A 19,062-nucleotide genomic window follows, 5' to 3' on the forward strand; every position below is an offset into this window, starting at 1 on the left:
GTGTCAAGTCGGGTTGAGAATGGACCCTCCACACCACACTCCATACCCCATACTATTGCCGGAGATCCGCTCTAGTGGAGCTTCCAACGGGTCTAACCCGAATTGATCCAGTAGTTACCCCTCTACCCAAAGAAAAAGGAAAAAAAAAATTCTGGAATCTTTCTCTGACCTTCGTCGTCAACATTCCTTGTGACGTCCCTCTACTTTCTTTTTTTATACCCTTTCTCATTCGCTATACCCTCTCTAGCGCCTTTGGGCTGCGATACTTTTCCTGCCTTTTTTTTCTTTTCTTTTCTTTTTTTTTTTTTCCCTCTTCGAATCGTAAGACGGTCGAACGAACGTATGCCACGACCCAACACCCTTCCACTCGCCGAAGAGTGGACTGATCCTGATGCCTACGTTGATGCCCTTCTGTCCTTTGCTACCTCATCCGATATTTTCCGGCATCTTTGCGGCGGCGTGCATATTTTGGACTTTCTGACGCGCGAACCGGATCTCTATACGTCGCTTCTCCCCGAACATTGGCGAGCGTTCTTCGACCTCCACGATGTTCAGGACCTCTTAGATTTGTTCCTGAGGGAGGACCTCCAGAAACTCTTGAATCAAAGCAGGGAACATGCCGCGGGTGGAGGAAATCCGGATGCGCGACAGGAGTGGAGGGGAGTTCCCTTACCTCCGACAGATCTCCTTGAATATCTCTACCAGGTCCGACGGCTTAGTATGGGGCGAGATTTTCGACCCCCACAGCCTGGGAAACCAACGCTACCGAGACACATATCAGTGGGGATGAATGTCAAAAAGTACCATGAGGTAGCACACTTTTCGAGATACGTCGACTCTCTGTGCGCAACAGTAGATGAGCAGCGGGCTGATAACATAACACACATCGTGGATTTTGGGTCGGGTCAAAGCTATCTTGGTCGGACACTTGCCAGTCCCCCATACAATCGGCATATCGTTGCTATTGAGAGAAAACATCAATTCATCAATGGCGCGAAGGGCTTTGATATCTTTGCGAAACTAAAGGAGAAGAAACAAATCAGGTTGTACAATAAGAAGAAGGCAACCTGCAGGGACTGCGAGGAAGCCGAAAAGCCGGTGGCGTCAAATGACAATGCTTCTCTTTGTGAATCAGAAGTAGCGGAGAAAATACTAAGTGAGGACAGCGCAGAGCCAAACGTGGATGACGAGGAGGTTGCCATGATAAACGTCTTCCGTGATATCAGTCTTGCGCCTAATGAGATCGGTTTGGCTCCGCATCGGAATAATCCTAATAAGAAATCGGCTACTGCTAAGAACCTAGATGCGGATGGACCGAGAGGCAAAATGGATTACATTGAACACGAAATCAAGGATGGGTATCTGGAGCCGATCATAAAGGACGTAATTGAGACTTCGCCTGTGGAACTGGAGGAAGGCTCAATTAGCGTCGAGCAGGATAGCAGCGGAAAATCGGAGGATGCGCGAGTTATGGTTATCTCCTTACATTCTTGTGGCAATCTTGTCCACCATGGGGTTCGATCTTTAGTTTTGAACCCATCCGTGAAAGCCATCGCCATGATTGGTTGCTGTTATAACTTGGTGACTGAAAGACTTGGCCCTGCTACATATAAAATCCCTATTCTTCGAACCATGCACCCTCGTCTGACTCAGGATGCTATCGCATATGACCCACATGGCTTTCCTATGTCAAAACGGCTGGAAGACTACGAACATGACAGTGGAAAAGGCGTGAAGCTGAACATCACAGCAAGGTCGATGTCTGTACAGGCGCCGTACAACTGGGGCAGGGAGGACAGCGAGAACTTTTTCACTCGTCACTTTTATCGGAGTCTCCTCCAGCGAGTCCTGGTAGACCGCGGGGTGGTTGCCAAGCCCTCCATACCAAAGGATTTGTACGGCACCGACTCCTTGGATTCTAGCGAAGCGGGAAACCCTCTCATCGTCGGCTCCCTACGAAAGTCCGCTTTCACTTCATTTTCCGCCTATGCTCGCGCTGCGGTAGCCAAGTTGAGCCGAGATCCTCAGAACGGGGAGAAGGTGAAAGCAGGGATGGCTGATATTACCGAGGAGGAGCTAGACGATTACGCGACGAAGTACTGGCATACGAAGAAGTACCTCAGCATTGTTTGGAGCTTGATGGCCTATAGTTCTTCTCTGGTGGAGGCAATCATCGTTGTTGATCGATGGCAGTTCCTGCGTGAGCACGACAATGTCAAGGACTGCTGGGTGGAGCCTGTGTTCGACTATAGCGAAAGCCCAAGAAACCTGGCCGTCATCGGTATCAAGAAGTGAAACCTTCCGAGCTTCATCGATACCTATCGCGACCTGTGCATCCGGCTCTCATGCCATACGACCCTGTCCGGCTATGTTTCATTCCGCGAAGACAGTACGACGACCCGGTTCCGAACGAAGGTCTTTTTTACTGTCGTCTGTTTAGGGCGACTTGGCATATGCGGATGACTCGCATCCGGCAACGATCTAGACCGGCTTCATCTTAGTCATTTCATGGTCTGGTGTTGATGCGGCCCTTGGGTGGGCTTATGTAATATTGAGTATGACGATCTCTGATCTCACCTCTCAGGAAGAGTGAGTTGAAGATTGTTGAAACGATTCTTTGAACAGAAGAAACAAGAAAGGAAAGGAAACGAGGAAAGAACTGCCTTGCGTACCATACGGAGTACGTACGGGTGGACAATAAAAAAGACGGGGATAGAATACTATTGATGATGATGAATGTATGATAGAATAGATAAACCTATCACAAAATATTTCGCTATGAAAATTTCTCATATTTTATATATATTACAGAATACGCTCCCACCTCCGAGTTCCGAATTCCGGCTTGTAGGTAACTACGATTAAAGGGGGTATTTGTTTTTCTTAAATAAAAGAAAATATAAAGCCAGAGAACGAGTCATCGATTTATGTAGTTGCCTTCCTGGCCGGTCGGGTTCCGCGGAATCCGAGACCGTATTTGACTTCCCCATCAGACCCTCGCGTCATGACATTTTTCCCCCAAACCGCCCCTTACCCAGTGGGAAGTTAGCATTACCAATTCGTATACATTATCCCATCTCGGTTATCTTGCACTAATTAACGCCCAGAATGGAGCCCGAGGGCCCCGAGAGTGATAGCAGGGACTCCCTTCCTGTTAGGCGTGCCGTGAGTCTTTGCTAATAGTACTTAACTACTACCACATTTGACTAACGGTGCAGTGTGACCAATGTCGTCTTAGAAAGGTATATTACCTTGACAATTGGTAGAGTCTTATAGGCTAAAAACTGAGCTAATTGCTCTCGGTGATTAGATACGATGTGACAAACGGTCACCATGCTCTAATTGCCGTAGCTCGCAGATTGCTTGTCGCACTACAGGCGCAGGTCAAAAACCAAGGGAACAAAGGAGACGAGTCCTAATCTCCGATCAATAGTAGGCGATTTTTTATGGTAGATGAAAGTGGAACCGTTCTGACTGCCCCAGTGAAAGAAAAATTGATCTGATCGAGGATCGTCTGACTAGCATAGAACAGGTCCTTCGTGACCTAAAGTCTACTGTTACTTCCAACACTCCGGCTGAGACCTGCTTCCATGCAACCCCAGATTCGGGGCAGATGACCCCGTCTGCTCCTGGCCTTGCGTCTGACATTAACGCCGCACTAGATCAACACGAGTCTGGCCCCACGTTTGAGGGAAATTCGTCTCTTTTAGCCCATTCGGCCTACGCAAGTGAGTTCCTAGAGACAGCGGTTTCCCGTAGTGCGCTGCAATTATCTAGTCCGAAGATCAGTGCTGCTCTCTCAACACTTAAGCAGCTTGTCACTATGCAGGACCATCAGGCACATCCTTCGTCGAAGGAAGTTCGCTTTCCCAACCAGAAAGCTATGCCCAGCTCTGGGTTACGAAATCTGAGCATGCCTCCTGTACAAGTTGTTTTGCCGTTATTGCGCCGACTCAAAGGTACTAAATGCTATCATACTCCCCCTAGGAACCCAGGCTGATTTCCATTGATTGCCTGCAGACCACCCTGCAACGCTACTACTGGGGTTTTTCCCTTTTATAACAGAAGACCGGCTGCTTGAAAAGTGTCGCAAGGTGTATTTTGCCACAGAGGACTACACTGACGCAACATTCATTGTAGTGAATGCATGCCTGTTCTATCTCTTTTGTGAACTAAGTATCACCTCTACTGACGCCTCGAGCCAAGAACTGTATGACAAATATGGTGACTTGTGTCGTGTCAACCTTGAGACAGGCCTCGCAAACCTGAACCTTTTGATGCCTGCAACAATAGATTCTATAGAAGCGCTCACCATGGGAGTAAGTCTGACCCTTATAGATACTTAGATGGCGGTACTGATCACTCAGGCTATCCATGCAATTGAAATCTCGAAACCCTCGTTCGCTTTGGCATTGACTTCAACCGCATCTAGGATGTGCCAAACGCTCGGTTATCATCGAAGTTCATCAATGGAGAACGACAAGCCTGGCATAAAGCAAACCAAGCTCCGCATCTTTTGGGCAGTGTATGTTACAGATAAAGCTCTTTCGTTGCGGCTTGGTCGTGCCCCATCTATACAGGACTACGATATTTCTTTACCGACAAAGTTTGAACAACTTGGAAACTTTGAGCCGTGGAGAACCATTTACCCGCTATGGATTCAACTAGCAAGGATTCAGGGCAAAGTATATGAAATGCTCTACAGCCCTGCAGCCCTTCGTAAACCGGCCAGCGAAAGAGCACTATGTGCTCGCCAACTAGCATCCGAGATGCAATCGAGTGTTACTGAGCCATTTAAGGTGCGCTTTCCCAAGGAGACTACACTGGGATGGAATTTCTAACAATGCATAGAAGGTCACCCCCAAGATCTCTGGAATCTCAGACCTAGACGAGATCTACCTCCGGTCGGATGAAGTCTGCCGCCTATCTGTGTTGACCCTAATTTACAGAGCTATCCCCGCGAATGCGGATAGTCCGAGCACGTTCATTGATGAATGCATAGAAACAGCCCGACTGACACTAGCAATGCACCAAGACTGTATGACAATGTTGGAACAGGGTAATAGAAGTAACGAAGTCAAGTGTTCGTACTTACACTGGTATGAGTTGGACATATCACTTATAGGGCTATTGTGAGAGTAACTAACTCCATAATCAGGACGATATTATACTCACCATTCGTGCCGTTTATAGTCTTGTTTTGTCATGTTATCGAATCCTCCTCATATGCAGATCTCACGCGACTAGAAGATTTTGTCAACTCGCTCCAGCCCAACTGTGCATTGTCGGAAGCTATTGCAAAAATGCACCGACTCTGCCAGGTTCTCAGCAACGTGGCGAAGCTATATGTCGAGGCCAAAGCGCAGGCCCAGACGCAAGAGAATGAAGCCTTGGCGTCCGTCGGCCAAGAATTTGACGTTTATCTCAGTGCTCTTGGCTTAGCGCCTACACAGGCTGAAGCTGGTGATCCTCGATGGAATGGCCCTACTCCTGAGTCGGGACCTATTTCCGGAGATCTGAGAGAAGGTACCGAAGGTCAAGGATTCCCACCCGCTATGCTCCAGACTACACTGGGCAGCTGGTTCTCAGGGAATCAACATATGATGGGCCTGTTAGAGGAGGATCTATCTCTTTTTGATCCATCTGCATGGTAGTGAAGCTGCGTAAATAGGATCATTCCATTCTTTTGGAATATTCCGTGATATGGATACAGCCGGTGGCACTTCTCGACTTCTATGCTTCTTGCACGCTGCAATGCCTCCCGAAGTTGAACGCTTGGAAGTGGTTGTTCACTTTGATATCGAAAGACAACTAGATACACTTTCCTCCAACAATTATCTCCGTTCCTTTTATGAAACTACCCTCATCACTCGCCAGATATAAACACATGTTTGCAACATCATCAGGGTCTGTCAGTCGACCCAGCGGCACATTTTCGATAAACTTCTCTCGGTTCTCAGGTGTATCAGGCATGCCAGTGAACATGGAGAACAGCCCTGTTCCTGAAAGAAGAGGGCTTACGGTATTGACGCGGAAATTGTGAGGGCCGTACTCCGCTGCAAGACCTTTGTAGCCTGTGCGAGTCATCCAAGAGCCAGGCTCGCTCCAAAGTCTAATATGCAGAAGGGAAAAGCAGGCGAACTTACATTCGAAACCGCGCCATTGGATGCATTGTACCAGACCAAGCCTGGTCGAGGCCGTGATGCACCAGTAGAAGAAATATTAATCATCGAACCGCCCTGGCCTTGTTGGATCAACCTAGCCACGAAGGCCTGAGAACCGAGGAAGGTTCCTTTGACATTCACATTAAAAACCCGCTCCCATTCCTCCTCAGTCACTTCGGCTGTTGGCTACTTCGAATCAGCGAACTGAGTCATAGTAAGGGTTCTCAAACTTGATGCATATACCTTGTCCCGATACGTCGTCCCAGCATTGTTTACCAGCACAGCCAGTCTTCCGAATTTGAAAATGCCAAATCCATGACGACCGTCCAATCCCCCGCTTTCGTTACGTCCATCTGCTGAAAAACAATGCTCTCTGGATTCTGAGCCGCCACTTTCTGCCCTCCCTCGACATTGATATCAGTAATGATCACTTTAGCTCCTTCCCCGATGTGACGGGCAATCGCAGCGCCGGATCCTGAACCTCCACCTGATCATTCGTTAGTGGTTATACCAGTGACAATGGCAACTTTGCCCTGCAGCCGGGCGCCGGGGTCAACCGTTTCGTCATTTCTGATATAGTGTACGGTAATTTTCCAGGATGATCAAAATAATATTGTTCGATGAAGACAGCAAGTAGATATACTCGAAGCTCCGCAGAGATATCCGAGGGCCAAGAGGGGGAAATGCGGAGGTGCGGTACGAATGCCGAACGCCTACGCATGCATCTCGGCGATTGGTATTCTCTCCGCATCAGGAATTAACCCAGGTGCTAAGGTACTTACTAATTAGTACGTGCTGGAGATTCCAATCTATGATTCCGAGATCTTTCTTTGCTTCCCGAGAATATGGCTTTTGTAGTGTTAGACTCAGTAACCCAGGTGGCGGTCTGTATATAATGCTTCTGGGTTCGCTGTCTCGCAGTATCCTTGGAAACTTGAAGTTATCATATGGTGCTAGATAGTTCCTGGGTAGCCCTCTGCATAACCAACCGGTGGTCATTAGCGATCAAACGTCGGTCTTCCTGTTATTACTCATTCAATAATCTATGATGATAGATTTGGATCCTTCGGCAAAGGCATCCTTGGATCCCCTCCAAGGGCCCTGCGCTGTCCTATATTACATATAAAGACATTGACACAGGAAAAGCGGTTACATACAACCTGCGAGACTACAAATGCGCTTTACTCTAGATTATTTATTACGATTTGTCTATTCTGTGATCTTGTTGCAGCAGACGCTGATATCATTTACTCGAGAAATGCATTCCAGTTTTTGTCGACGTAGGTAAATTTAAAATATAAGTGAATATTCCAGGGTACTCAACCTAATTAATATAAGCCTAACTTACTAACCGGCCTAGCGATTTACTAAAAGCGGCGACATATATATCGGGCATGTTGTGTATGTATGTGCAACAGCGACTTAAGAACGAACATTTATCTACACCTGAAGAGGTGGTACCGAGTTGGTCTAAGAGTCCAGACGCGCACCTGATAATAATAGAAAGAAAAAAAGAAAAGAAATTGAGATAAAATCATGGAGTAAAGTAATAACTCGGAACTACAATAATAGTCCTACCTGAACTAGTTAATACCACGAGACCATGAGATGCCGAGAAAGTACTCCGTATCAAATTAGATTGGATTGAAGTATCCTCTTTCTGGCCCCCAAAAAACAAGGGTCATACTAAATTAAATTAAACATCGGTTACTTATGCTGGGAATTAAGGTTCTTCAGGGAATTGGACTAGGATTTGGTTATTAGGTTTTCTTTTTATATATTATTCTTACTTTCGTTCTCTTTTAGGTCGAGGGCGTGGAAATAACATGGTCATCTTTTTCCAATATAGGATAATGGAGTGCGGATGTAACTTCCGGTGTATGGCTGTGGGAATACTCTGGTTTGGATGGAAGATATATTAGGCTACAGCCATTGCTTAGGGGGCTTAATTCGATCGTATGGCAGCTTAATCTGTCCTTCTAGATTGGGGGGGAGTAAGTTGGTCATACACCAGGGGGCGCCCTGTGGACTCCTTTGTTTAATAGGTATACTTCCAAGAACACCAAAGTAATAAGAGGTTGAATACCCGAAGAATATTAGATGAAGGGATAGGGTACATCTGATAAATCATTATAAACATCATAAACCCCCCATCAAAGGCCTGTTTAACCTCAGCAACCCTGATACGCCCAGTAAGCTCGCACTTTTATCACATTAAAATTAAGAAGCCCAAGGAGAGCATCCCTACTCTCTCCTCGTCACAGAAGTCTCAACGTCAACCGTCTTGAAGATGGCGAGCGACCCACCGGGGTTTCCTCCATAATTTCTGTCTCCATGAACGGTGGTTTCAACCTTCGGCTGGCTTTGTGCATTATGTACCAAGATATCTTGATCGGAGGTCATCTCAATATAACTCAACCGGCTTCTGCTCCTGTCGGTCTTCGCGCTTCGGGTTTGGCCTTTCATTCTGCTCAGCTCGCGGGCAGAGGTTTCGCGGGTAGCTTTGTTGCTGTTGGAGTATTCGTGGTAGACGCGGGAGAGGATGGCAGAAAGGGCGGGAAGGCAGGCACAGATAACGCCGATGGCAATTTCGGCGTTGCTGTTTGCAACCATATTATTTAGTATACGTAGTTAAGCGAATGCGGGGTTTAAAGATGGGGTTGGCAGGGGACATACCCAAACATGTTAATGCGCATGAAAGCCCTAGTTTCATCTTTCGATTGGCCCGTGTAGACAATCAAGATGAGACGGATGATACTAGACGCACATGCGAGCCCTCCTGCGCCGAGAATACCCATGACTCGCATCTTCTTCCACATTGGCAATTGTAGACCCAGAGTTAAGGGTAAGGGGAGAATGAGGATAATCAAGTCGCTGACTACACTGACGACTGCGTCTGCCATAATAATCGCTCGCTGATCTAGACATGACCCCGGACGACCGGGTAGCCAGAATTTAGCGATCGGGTAGCAGATCCGTATCTTGACGATGACGGCTGGGATGTAGTAGGCAAGCATGATAGCGAGGAAGATGTAGATGAACGTAACGGCTTTGCGGAATGGGCTGAAGACTCTGGTCATGATCCATAGTAGCGAGACTTTGGTTAGGTATGCGGTTGGCCCGTACATGACCATGGTGACATAGACGGTCTGAGAGAGTCAATCTTATGTAGCACTCCCGAGAGACTGCGAAATACCTTTTTAAAGACAATTTGATCATGGTAGGGTACGTCTTTCATATGAAGTCCTCCTCCGTGCTTGCCCACTGGCTATGGTTAGACGGAAATGTAGACTTGAGAGCCATGAAATACTAACTAATGAGCGCAATGACTGAGTAGCAGATACCAAGGAGCTGTTACAGTAGACCACCTTAGCAAATGTGATGACTTTAACAGAGTTAGACCTACCCAAGCTCCTAAACATGTCCCTGCCTCGAGTCAGTACGCAAAATACCTTGTCCGGAGACGTAGTAAACTCACAGTCTTCTTTGGTGAAGCCATTGAGAAGAAACACCCGAGTATATGCCCGCATTGCAAAGAATAGAGTCATTGCAGAAATGCATAGTGCCTGTGTTGCTGTATTCCATTTCTGTATGCTCGTGTCAATCGGTTTCGAATCATCTCGTTCAAAGAACTGCATGAGGACCATGTTGAACAACTGACACCATGTGCCACTCGCTGCAGTAGGTACTGCCAGCTAGACAGGGGTTGAATCAGATTTAAAAAAAGAAATTTGGAAAAATAGGAGCTAGAACTCCAGCAAAATAAAGGACAGGAGGGTCCTCCGTTAAAGCTTTGACAAGTCGAATCTACAACGGGCAAGTATATGTACGAAACCGCATCATCTACGACGGGGGACTGATTTTACCCCCCCGCCCCCGTCCTGAGCGAAAAGAGATATACACACAGACAAAAATAACTAGTGCTCCTAATAGTGTCGAGAGGCATCAATACCCAGGCTGAAAAATAAAAACGATGACAATTACAATGACAGTAGCAAATGCCACAGGTTGTGACATGGATCGACCGATGTTCTGCATGACCTCGACAAATTATTGGCACGAGGGCATGCGGCCAAGGCATGCAGATCCAATCCAAGTAGAAGCTCTGTAAGGTATTAACCATGGATTTTCTATTGTCATAGGGCCAGGTGGGCTTCTGCCGCCTTGACGGCGAGATAACCGGTCATGAAACCCCAGCCCTGGGTATCATGCATGATATGGAGGCTAGCCTTCAGGTACAGAAAGCCGCTAGTCTGTCACCTCAAGATTGGAACGATCATCAAGGCTTTTCTCGTATTCAACGAACTATTGGATGGCCTACTACCTCTTGGCTCAAGTGAAGTATCAACCTTTTTTGCACAAAGGAAGGGCGGAGACCATGAGTGAACAATGGAAATGGACAGAAAAGCAAGTCGGAAGTTTCTCGGGATCCGTGTGCTGAGCATCAGGAATTGATCGTTGTGTGTGTTACCTAAAACGCTGCGTCCATCACCGGCTTTTAGGTTCTTTGGAACCGTAGCGGAATCCACTTCCCGCCCGATGTGGAGGTTGGCCTGCCAGGTGGATATCCACTAAGCCCTACCCAGTAATGATGTGTTGAGGTCGTCCTTCCACATGGATTTATCTGAGAACGAAATCAACCGTCTAAAGAAATAAATCAAGGGAGACCGAAGAGCTCAGACCAATATTAGACCTTCCGAAGCAGGAAAATACCTTCAATGCATCCCCTGAACCTGTCCGTGGGAGTGGTTCGATCGATTCGAAGGTCCCTGCTTCGGGCTCTGGCCTCAAACGGTAGGGTTACATTCTGGTGGCCCTACAAATGAGGGATCAACCCGCCAAGAACGTCTCCATCGTATGTACCGACACACCCTTCGTGGAAGGATTCGTCCTTTGTATGGAGTACTCCGTCCCGAGCATAGTTTTAGCAGTACCAAGTAGATAGATAAACGGTGTGCTAATATAGTGCATGTCTTGGGACCAAGGAGTTAAGTCAGGAGAATGAGATGACATAATATATTAAATTTCGGGAAATCTCCGTGACAAAATGGACCATCTGATACTACGCCCAGCCACATTAGTCATAGTAATTGTGAGCTTGTCGTTCAGAAGCGACTTCACCATACTTGTTTCAGGAAAATAAACGCTGACCGAAACATGGACCCCGCTGCCCAACTAACGGCCATGCGCTGCCGAATCTGATATTGCTCGTGGCAGGGATACTGTGGGTAATGCATCCATCGTGCAACGGTGGACGTGCCGTGCAGTACTCTTAAATCGTTTACGGTACTTGTTCCGTGTAGTAGTCGTTTCGTTTCGTTTAGTCAACGCATCGAAAAAAAAAGGTAAGTATAAAAATACCCTCGTGTAGGCCGTCGTCTTTAACAGAGTACGAAAGCTATGACTGAGGCCAAGAAGGTTTGTGTTATGGTAACAAAGTGCCAAGGACTGTAGGTGCGAAGTCATTGAAGTCTCCGAGGCCAGGGAACTTTTTTTCTTTTCTTTTCTCTTTTTGTTTTCGTTTGCTTTCGTTTTATTGTGGGTTTTCTATATGAAGGCCTGATTTTCGATGGTAGAGTACATACAGTGTGTACGATACAGGATGTTGCGGATGGTACTTTCTAGACCTTAGCATAGGCCAGTCGTCTAGAAGATAGCCATGATATTTGGTGGCGACGACACACCACCGGGCATATTCAAAGGTACGGATGACACAAAGAAGCTCCATCGCTGGAGATCCTGGCAGGTGCGTGCCAATGCCTCTAGGTCAAATAACTCGCCTGTCACATGAATTCGAGAGATCAGTAAACGGTTTGTCCGAGCCGCTCTACGCTTTAAACTTACCGATTGGCATTCCCCATCCTGCGAGTACGTATTCATGCAGGAATACATCAGATTGAGGAGGGTAAACCTGTCGCATTTTTGTTAGTCCCAACGGCCTTGATAACACGTCTGTTTGGGGGGGGGGGGGGGGGGGGGGGGGGGGGTTGTTGGTTCTCGCACCTCCCAGCTAATGGTGTCGCTGGCAATCGCAGCAAATCCCGAGTCCCAAAGCCACCGGAGCATGTCTGTGGTGGCTTCGACTCCAGCGTGTTCTGGGCTCGGGTTGTCAGAATATTGCTTTTTTTGCTCATCTGTCATCACGGTGTCCCATTCCTTAGTCACGCCAACACGAACAAACAGGATATCGCCTTTCTGGAAAGTGATGTTGCTCTCCTTAGCGATTTCGAGGATATCCGACAGTCGCACTTGATGGGTCGAAAATGTAGTGTACGTGATTCCCTTCTTCTCCGCCCATGAGGCGTAGTCAATCAACACTCCGCGACCTATTAATGTCATAAGAGAGATGCAAGAGAGAGCACCGGAGTAGGTAGAATGATTCATACCTGCAATACCTTCTCGGGCCCAGTGCTGCATGCCAATCCGATCGTTGCTACGGTCATTGATCTCCTCCGATGTCATGCCGCCGTAGAACAGACGCTCGGCCTGGCCTGGAACGGTTTGAGAGAAGTGTCGCAGTCCATCCCACTGACTACTTTGTTCTAGAAGCTCATTCTATTAGATACACGTAAAACCATGCTCCGGGTACATTGGTAACCCACGAGGATTCATTGTATAAATGTCATCAAAGGCCACCCCGCCCAGGAGAGGGACGATCGTGTGCTGGCATGGTTGACGGTTTAGGTTAGGATAGTTTAACTTGGTCATTTCCCATCCCATCGTAACTCTTCGACCGGTTTTGATTTCGGTCGACGCTGCTTTAGCCACTACTTCAGGGGTCAGGATGGCCAGCTTTCCAAGCCCTTCTTCATAGCTACCCGGCTTTCCCACCCACACTTGCTTGGGGTTGGGAAGCTCGTCGTAAGGAAGATCGAAGGGGGAGACGCTGCCCATGATCTCAACAATCTACTTTTAGGAGGGGGATAGACCAGTGAACGTGGCAGACGGATATTTCTCGAAAAAGAAGAAAAGAAATATGAACAATAGGGTGTGCGCTCTGTTTTACATGCAAGGTCGTTATTGTGTGGCAGGTCTGTCAAGCTTTAAACTCATTGTAAGCTTTCAACCTGCACTTATCCGCCCAAATGCAGAATCTTAACGACTCAGGAGGGAAACGACAGTCTTGGTGGGACAGTGTCATCTCGTAGCTTCGAATAAAACTTGCCGCGGGTACTGGAACCCCACGAGGACCCAACCAGGAGTGTGGCACTGAACAGTCCGAGGTAAAACCCACGTAGCCAGTGGACTGTGGGCGCACTACACCGTGTGAGAGGAGAGTTCGTTACAGGAGCACAGACGCCCAATGGGGTTGCGCAGAACGAAATGATATTCATGCGCCAGGGCGGAATCTGGCAATCCGACGCGCAGTATTTAAATAAGCCGAGCCATACCAAGTTTGAAAAGGAATTCAACGGTATGTGATTTGTATTGGACGGACAAATCGAGAGGCAAGGGATCATGCCAATCATGGCGGCATTCAGCATCTGCTCTCCCTCGTAATTCCTCACTCGTATAATTGCGCTAGGGTTATGTTTAGCGGGTATGCACGTATTGTCCAATTGGACTAATGGCATGAGCATAATGAACGGAAGGAGTCGCTCCATAGCCATACAATTGATGGATATTGGAAGAGAGTGGAGATTCTAGGTTGCAGATAAGAAATACATTACTGTAAAAAAAAGTCACGGGGGATTACCTACCCCAATACAGTTTAGTGGCTTGACTTAGTTATGTGTAAACAAGCAAATCCCTTCTACTTCTACACGAGTAAATAGTCCTGGTCACACACCATGTCAGGGTCTGGAAGCGGAGTCATCGTGCATTAAATACCCAATCCAGAATCATGCTTCCTAAGCTCGAATTTTTGGCAGCAAGTGGACCCCCCAAAATTTGCTCCCCCCGTTCCACTCCCGCCAATGTGCACCATGCCATGCGTACTACTAAGCTGGAAGGTGAAGGTGGGTTGGCGGCTTTCTCATCATTCGTAGCCTTGGAGACTAACGCAATAAATGTGTGGGTGCCTGCGAAAGTTGTTCCCCTATCACTGCGCTGCATGGTTGCTGAAAATTTCAGTTTCGAAGCTGGTGTGTTGATTCTCTGCAAGGCTAGTCGCTCACAGTATCTAGCTCGCAATCCTATATCGACGGGAATTTTCCCTTTTCCTTGTAGCATCCCCAAAGTGTATGCACGAAGCTCGTGTGGCCCGATATCTCGCACTGAAGCATATCTGACCATATGAATTGACTGGCCAACTTGGCCTATTATTCCTTTGTTTTCTTGAAACAGTCAAAGCTCGGATCAGTGCAAATCCCTGCAAGGGAGACCCAACCAGTCCATCATGGGTACGTTCGGATCCCAGACCAGTACTTATAATAAGCTGGTCGCTATTTTTGTCGCGGTTGGATCAATGGTAAGCCCTTGAATTCTGGCCTAGAAGCATGGCATCGAGCCTAACTGGTTTCCTGATCTAGACCTATGGTTATTGTTCCTCAATTATTTCTAGTACAATCGGCCAACCAGGGTGGTATACCTACTTCAACCTCCCACAGGAGGGTGAGCCGGGATATGCTTCGATTACAACACCAGCCATTTCTACCGCCAATGGTGTCTTCAGCGCGGGAGGTGCTGTTGGCACGCTGTTCATAATGTGGTCCTGCGACTATTTTGGCCGAAAGGTTAATATCCAGTTGGGTGCTTTCTTTTCAATGTTTGGAGGGGCGCTCCAAGGAGGTGCGAACTCCCTCAAGTATGTGCTATTCCATTATCTCTTGCCACAGGCTAGTTTCTGACGGCCTCTTAGAATGTTTCAAGCCGGTCGATTTGTATGCGGTCTTGGAATTGGTGTTCTGGTAACCGTCTGTCCTATGTACCTTTCTGAGATGTCCAGTGCTTTCCGTCGTGGTTGGCTGGTCGGTCATCATGCCATCTTCCTGGTCTTCGGCTATATGCTTGCCGGTTGGGTAGGCTATGCATGCTATTTCGCGGAGGACAAATTAGGTAGTTTCGGCTGGAGGTTCCCTTTGTGCCTCCAGTGCCTGCCGGCTCTGGTACTGCTTCTTGGATCTCCGTGGCTCCCTCGCTCTCCTCGGTGGCTTATCTCCAAAGGAAAGCATGACGAAGCTAAGAGTGTACTTCAAAAGCTTCGTCAGTCGCCAGACGATCCGAACGACTTAGTTGCCAAAGAAGAATACTACCAGACGGCGGAACAAATTCGCCTGGAGGCGGAGAGATTGTCCACTTATGGCAACGTGTGGAACGCAATTATGAAGAAGAAATCTTACAGAAAGCGAATGGCTATTGGCTTCCTGACTCAATGGGGTGCTGAGTTTGGTGGACCATTGATTATCGTGAGTATCAAATGCTTTTGAAGAGAAAGTTGTGCTTCACGTGCTGACTTGAGGTAGAACAACTATGCAGTCATTCTATATACAAATCTTGGAATGACTGGAGGCATGCCGTTGCTTTTGAGTGCTATTTGGCTTACTACAGCTGGTAAGACATTATGGCTGTTCGCAACCGCGGTGCATTAACAATATCCCTAGGTGTCATCTACAATCCTCTTGGTGCCTGGCTTCATGACAAGGTCAATTCTCGTCGTGGCATGTATATCACCGGCTTTGTCGGCATTATCATATCCACCTCCTGTTTGGCTGCAATGACTGCCGAATATGCAGGCACTACAAACAGGGTTGGGAACGGGTTTGGAATTTTCTTCATATATCTTTACTTAGCATTCCAGGGGTAGGTGCTAGCCGTTCATTATTATAAACTGCTGCTAATCTTCCTCAGAACCTTTTGTGACACGACGATGTACCTCTATGTTTCTGAGATATTCCCAACCGAAATCCGCCCCATTGGCATGGGATTCTCTCTTTTCGGACAATTCGCTGGTATGTCCCCGATGACACAATGGCTTGAGAGCATTACCACTAACCCGGTCGCAGCTACCCTCATTTTACTGCAAACCGCCCCTATGGGTTTCAACAATGCTGGCTGGAAATACTATCTGGTAATCATCTGTTGGTCAGTCGTTTTTATTCCAGGTAAGATATCATACCCTTCAGGTCTCCCGCTTTTGCTTACGATCTAGTAGTGATCTACTACTTTTTTCCCGAGACTGCGCGCTTGACTTTGGAGGAAATCGCACAGAACTTCGGCGAAGAAGTTGCCGTTCACCTTACAGATGCAACTGATGAAGAGAAGGCCCAGCTCGAGCGGGACCTGGCGGCAAGATCCGACAGCTCTGAGCCTGATGGTTCGGCCAAGGGTGTCGAGGCCAGCGTTGCTGGTGCCAAGTCACCAGCAGATGGGGTTCAGGAGGAATCAAAAACTGGATGAGAATTACAGGCTACAATGACCCTGACATGAAGGGTTGCTACTAATAATCCAACCTAAATTAAACAGGTCTCTAGCTCTTTCTAGCTGCACAGAAGGAGCTTCGCCCTAGATCCTTAATAGCTGGCCACACAGGGCTGTCCGGTCACTACCGTTTGCTCTTATTTCCGTCACTGGGATCTCGGACGCTCAGAGACGGACATTCATGACGCTCCTTTGATAGGCATCATTGAAGCCGCCTAAAATATACTCCCACACCCCCCTAAGCCAGTTGGGGGACCGCGAGCAGGAGGTTCTCATCACACCTCATACGATCTTTAACGACATGATACACTCTAATATAGATTAGGTAAATGGTATACATTGGATGTACAGGATGGCTCCTAATCTCTGGTCTTAGAAAATGCGGTCAATCACCATGAAATAATCAGTTGTAAGAAATAAATGACACAGCAATCGATTTAATGGTATCTGAAATAAGATTGATTCCTAGTTGTTGAGTCCTTTAACATTATCTACAGCAGATGCCCAGGCGGTTGGCCTCGTAAGAAAAGACAACCATCTAGTAGATTGAACATATAGCGTCTGGAATGCATTTCATAGTCTCCCAGTGTGCCGACATATCTCTCCAACCTGAAGCAGGGACAACTACTAGAAACTGATATCTTTTATCAGTAGTACATACATACCTCCGTTCGAAATTTCCAGCACTATCTTTTAACATGCGACTACGTACATACGCATCCCAATAATAGTCGGTTTATCATAGACAGGTATCTCACATAGTATGAGATAACCAGGTCCTATATTTTTCCAGGGTCATCTCATACATCTTGTGTGGCTGTGTCTTTTTGGATGCTGACATCGCGTCGTCTACCAAGTCAATTTTCCGAAGGCGCCAAGCTTGCAGGAAATGTCTAGGAGGCTCTAGGAAGAATCAACTCGTCAAGTCTCTGAAAGGAGTCAAGATATCGGTTGGTTGATAACTACGAGGTAGCCTTTGACAGGGAAGGATAGTGCCTGGAACTCTACAATCTTGCAAAGATTTCATATTTTTGCCATCTTCTACGGTCACTACGATAACGCTGCTATCCTATATGACTTAACTGGAAATGTCCAATGATCGAAGCGCTACCTAATGGTCTATAACAATCTATACTATGCTCATGTATTATATCAATAGATAAACTCACAGTTATATGAATAGATAAAATCCCGCAACGGATATGGAATGAAGTCATTATATGGCCTTACCAAGCATCTTAAGCCTCACTTTATCTGGAGAGAATATGGCGTACCTAGGCAGGGCAAGTTTCTAATATCGGGCTATAATGACGCCATTATAATCCTCCAGGATAGCGGGGTTCATCGGGGTACTTTAGGGGATTGAAATATCCCTCAACTGGTGTTAAATAGTAGTTTTCTCTGCTCTCTCTTTGCTAGCTAATCCTTATATTATCGAGGTCCTGACTAGGATCGCATGAACAATGTCTTCGTTCTACGCCGAGGGAACTCCCGATCGGGTCAAAGATGCTAAGGTTAATCAATTTACTAACTAACCTATTCGTCTCCGATATACGGTAGCTAACCTCGAGAAAGGGCCTCCACCTGATAACCTCCCTAACCCCCAACGGACGAAAAGTCAACATCCTCCTCGAAGAACTAAAAGACACCTACAACCTCGAATGGACAACAAGCCTAATCGACCTAGACACAAAGGAACAGAAAAAAGACTGGTTTCTAAGTCTGAATCCCAACGGTATATTCCTCGCAGCACCTATAAAACCAAACCCAGATAACGACAATTAACCACATAAAACCCCAGGCCGCATCCCAATCATAATCGACAACACCAAAACCCCACCTCATACCGTCATGGAATCCTCCGCAGTGCTCCTCTACCTCGTCTCAACAGCAGACAAGGAGCACCAATTCTGGTTCTGGGATCCAATCGAACAAAGCAAAGCCTTCCAATGGCTGATCTTCTGGAACGCATCAGGCCAGCCGATCCAGGGACAATATAACTATTTCCGGAGGAATGCGAGTGAAACCCGTAGTTTTCCATTTCTTTCAGATCCTGACTTGGGAGTCATGTTGATGTCTTTTCTAGGCGCGATAACCCGCTTCAGGGATGAGATCTTGCGGATTTACCGCGTTTTTGAGGCTCATTTGTCTGGGAAACATACAGGTAGTGCGCGCGAGTACCTTGCTGGGTCGAGCAAAGGTAAATATAGTATTGTTGATATTAATGCTTGGGGGTGGATTCGGACGTTTCAGTCTATTGGGCTTTTGGAGGAGGAGGTTGCTGAGTTGCCTCATTTGGGGGCATGGGTGGATCGCATTGAGGCTCGACCAGCTGTGCAAAGGGGGTTGGGGGAGTGGTATGATGAGGACGTTCATCCGGAGTTATTGATTAGTACAAATTAAGATCCAAGTAGTGTGAATGCGGTATGTTGCCTGGATCTATGTGAAGACAGGGAAAGAAGCAAAAGTAGGTAGACATTACATATGTAATGCAGGTTGTGGGAGACGGATTACTCCCAAGAACGTAAATGGAGAATTA

At 47.1% G+C, this 19,062-nt stretch overlaps 7 protein-coding genes across 7 annotated transcripts; 4 read left to right on the top strand and 3 right to left on the bottom strand.

Moving 5' to 3' along the window:
• Positions 1–282: 282 nt before the first annotated feature.
• Positions 283–2,836, top strand: BDW43DRAFT_272893 (uncharacterized protein). The gene has a single exon (XM_032041571.1). It carries the CDS (start codon positions 343–345, stop codon positions 2,293–2,295), a length of 1,953 nt encoding a protein of 650 aa, XP_031901609.1. The 5' UTR covers positions 283–342; the 3' UTR covers positions 2,296–2,836.
• Positions 2,837–2,958: 122 nt separating this feature from the next.
• On the top strand, positions 2,959–5,733 carry BDW43DRAFT_53688 (putative C6 transcription factor). The gene is made up of 8 exons (XM_032050216.1): positions 2,959–3,165; positions 3,219–3,242; positions 3,311–3,432; positions 3,484–3,959; positions 4,021–4,319; positions 4,368–4,799; positions 4,852–5,099; positions 5,159–5,733. Exons 1-8 carry the CDS (start codon positions 3,109–3,111, stop codon positions 5,652–5,654), a joined length of 2,154 nt encoding a protein of 717 aa, XP_031901610.1. The 5' UTR covers positions 2,959–3,108; the 3' UTR covers positions 5,655–5,733.
• Positions 5,734–5,811: 78 nt separating this feature from the next.
• BDW43DRAFT_299463 (uncharacterized protein) lies at positions 5,812–7,560 on the bottom strand (the record flags this gene model as incomplete). Its single annotated transcript, XM_032044723.1, has 5 exons — positions 5,812–6,074; positions 6,143–6,350; positions 6,485–6,639; positions 6,676–6,734; positions 7,517–7,560. The coding sequence occupies 5 exons, from the start codon at positions 7,558–7,560 to the stop codon at positions 5,812–5,814; spliced, it is 729 nt and encodes a 242-aa protein (XP_031901611.1).
• Positions 7,561–8,408: 848 nt separating this feature from the next.
• BDW43DRAFT_299464 (putative integral membrane protein) lies at positions 8,409–9,811 on the bottom strand (the record flags this gene model as incomplete). The annotated part of the gene is made up of 4 exons (XM_032044724.1): positions 8,409–8,763; positions 8,841–9,313; positions 9,361–9,432; positions 9,617–9,811. 4 exons carry the CDS (start codon positions 9,809–9,811, stop codon positions 8,409–8,411), a joined length of 1,095 nt encoding a protein of 364 aa, XP_031901612.1.
• Positions 9,812–11,720: 1,909 nt separating this feature from the next.
• On the bottom strand, positions 11,721–13,162 carry BDW43DRAFT_53730 (uncharacterized protein). The gene is made up of 5 exons (XM_032050217.1): positions 12,767–13,162; positions 12,551–12,706; positions 12,168–12,490; positions 12,009–12,075; positions 11,721–11,944 (listed from the first exon to the last, which is right to left on the bottom strand). Exons 1-5 carry the CDS (start codon positions 13,056–13,058, stop codon positions 11,811–11,813), a joined length of 972 nt encoding a protein of 323 aa, XP_031901613.1. The 5' UTR covers positions 13,059–13,162; the 3' UTR covers positions 11,721–11,810.
• A 793-nt stretch (positions 13,163–13,955) lies between these two features.
• On the top strand, positions 13,956–16,834 carry BDW43DRAFT_272908 (putative MFS sugar transporter). Its single transcript, XM_032041572.1, has 9 exons — positions 13,956–14,122; positions 14,195–14,574; positions 14,636–14,910; positions 14,965–15,511; positions 15,569–15,656; positions 15,707–15,905; positions 15,954–16,054; positions 16,109–16,207; positions 16,258–16,834. Exons 2-9 carry the CDS (start codon positions 14,503–14,505, stop codon positions 16,500–16,502), a joined length of 1,626 nt encoding a protein of 541 aa, XP_031901614.1. The 5' UTR covers positions 13,956–14,122; positions 14,195–14,502; the 3' UTR covers positions 16,503–16,834.
• Positions 16,835–17,986: 1,152 nt separating this feature from the next.
• Positions 17,987–18,926, top strand: BDW43DRAFT_310035 (putative glutathione S-transferase family protein; the record flags this gene model as incomplete). Its single annotated transcript, XM_032046820.1, has 3 exons — positions 17,987–18,037; positions 18,099–18,258; positions 18,325–18,926. The coding sequence occupies 3 exons, from the start codon at positions 17,987–17,989 to the stop codon at positions 18,924–18,926; spliced, it is 813 nt and encodes a 270-aa protein (XP_031901615.1).
• Positions 18,927–19,062: the final 136 nt, after the last annotated feature.

The sequence above is a fragment of the Aspergillus alliaceus genome (assembly GCF_009176365.1).
Source record: "Aspergillus alliaceus strain CBS 536.65 unplaced genomic scaffold BDW43scaffold_15, whole genome shotgun sequence".
NCBI classification, from domain to species: Eukaryota; Fungi; Ascomycota; class Eurotiomycetes; order Eurotiales; family Aspergillaceae; genus Aspergillus; species Aspergillus alliaceus.

Bases quoted from the DNA above. Each gene is read 5' to 3' on its own strand.
- BDW43DRAFT_272893 (XM_032041571.1), top strand. From the start codon at position 343: ATGCCACGACCCAACACCCTTCCACTCGCCGAAGAGTGGACTGATCCT.
- BDW43DRAFT_53688 (XM_032050216.1), top strand. From the start codon at position 3,109: ATGGAGCCCGAGGGCCCCGAGAGTGATAGCAGGGACTCCCTTCCTGTT. The intron at 3,433-3,483 runs GTAGGCGATTTT...TGACTGCCCCAG, and splicing joins GTCCTAATCTCCGATCAATA to TGAAAGAAAAATTGATCTGA. The intron at 4,320-4,367 runs GTAAGTCTGACC...CTGATCACTCAG, and splicing joins TAGAAGCGCTCACCATGGGA to GCTATCCATGCAATTGAAAT.
- BDW43DRAFT_53730 (XM_032050217.1), bottom strand. From the start codon at position 13,058: ATGGGCAGCGTCTCCCCCTTCGATCTTCCTTACGACGAGCTTCCCAAC. The intron at 12,707-12,766 runs GTGGGTTACCAA...ATGAGCTTCTAG, and splicing joins CATTTATACAATGAATCCTC to AACAAAGTAGTCAGTGGGAT. The intron at 12,491-12,550 runs GTATGAATCATT...TGACATTAATAG, and splicing joins GGCCCGAGAAGGTATTGCAG to GTCGCGGAGTGTTGATTGAC.
- BDW43DRAFT_272908 (XM_032041572.1), top strand. From the start codon at position 14,503: ATGGGTACGTTCGGATCCCAGACCAGTACTTATAATAAGCTGGTCGCT. The intron at 15,657-15,706 runs GTAAGACATTAT...CAATATCCCTAG, and splicing joins TATTTGGCTTACTACAGCTG to GTGTCATCTACAATCCTCTT. The intron at 16,208-16,257 runs GTAAGATATCAT...ACGATCTAGTAG, and splicing joins GTCAGTCGTTTTTATTCCAG to TGATCTACTACTTTTTTCCC.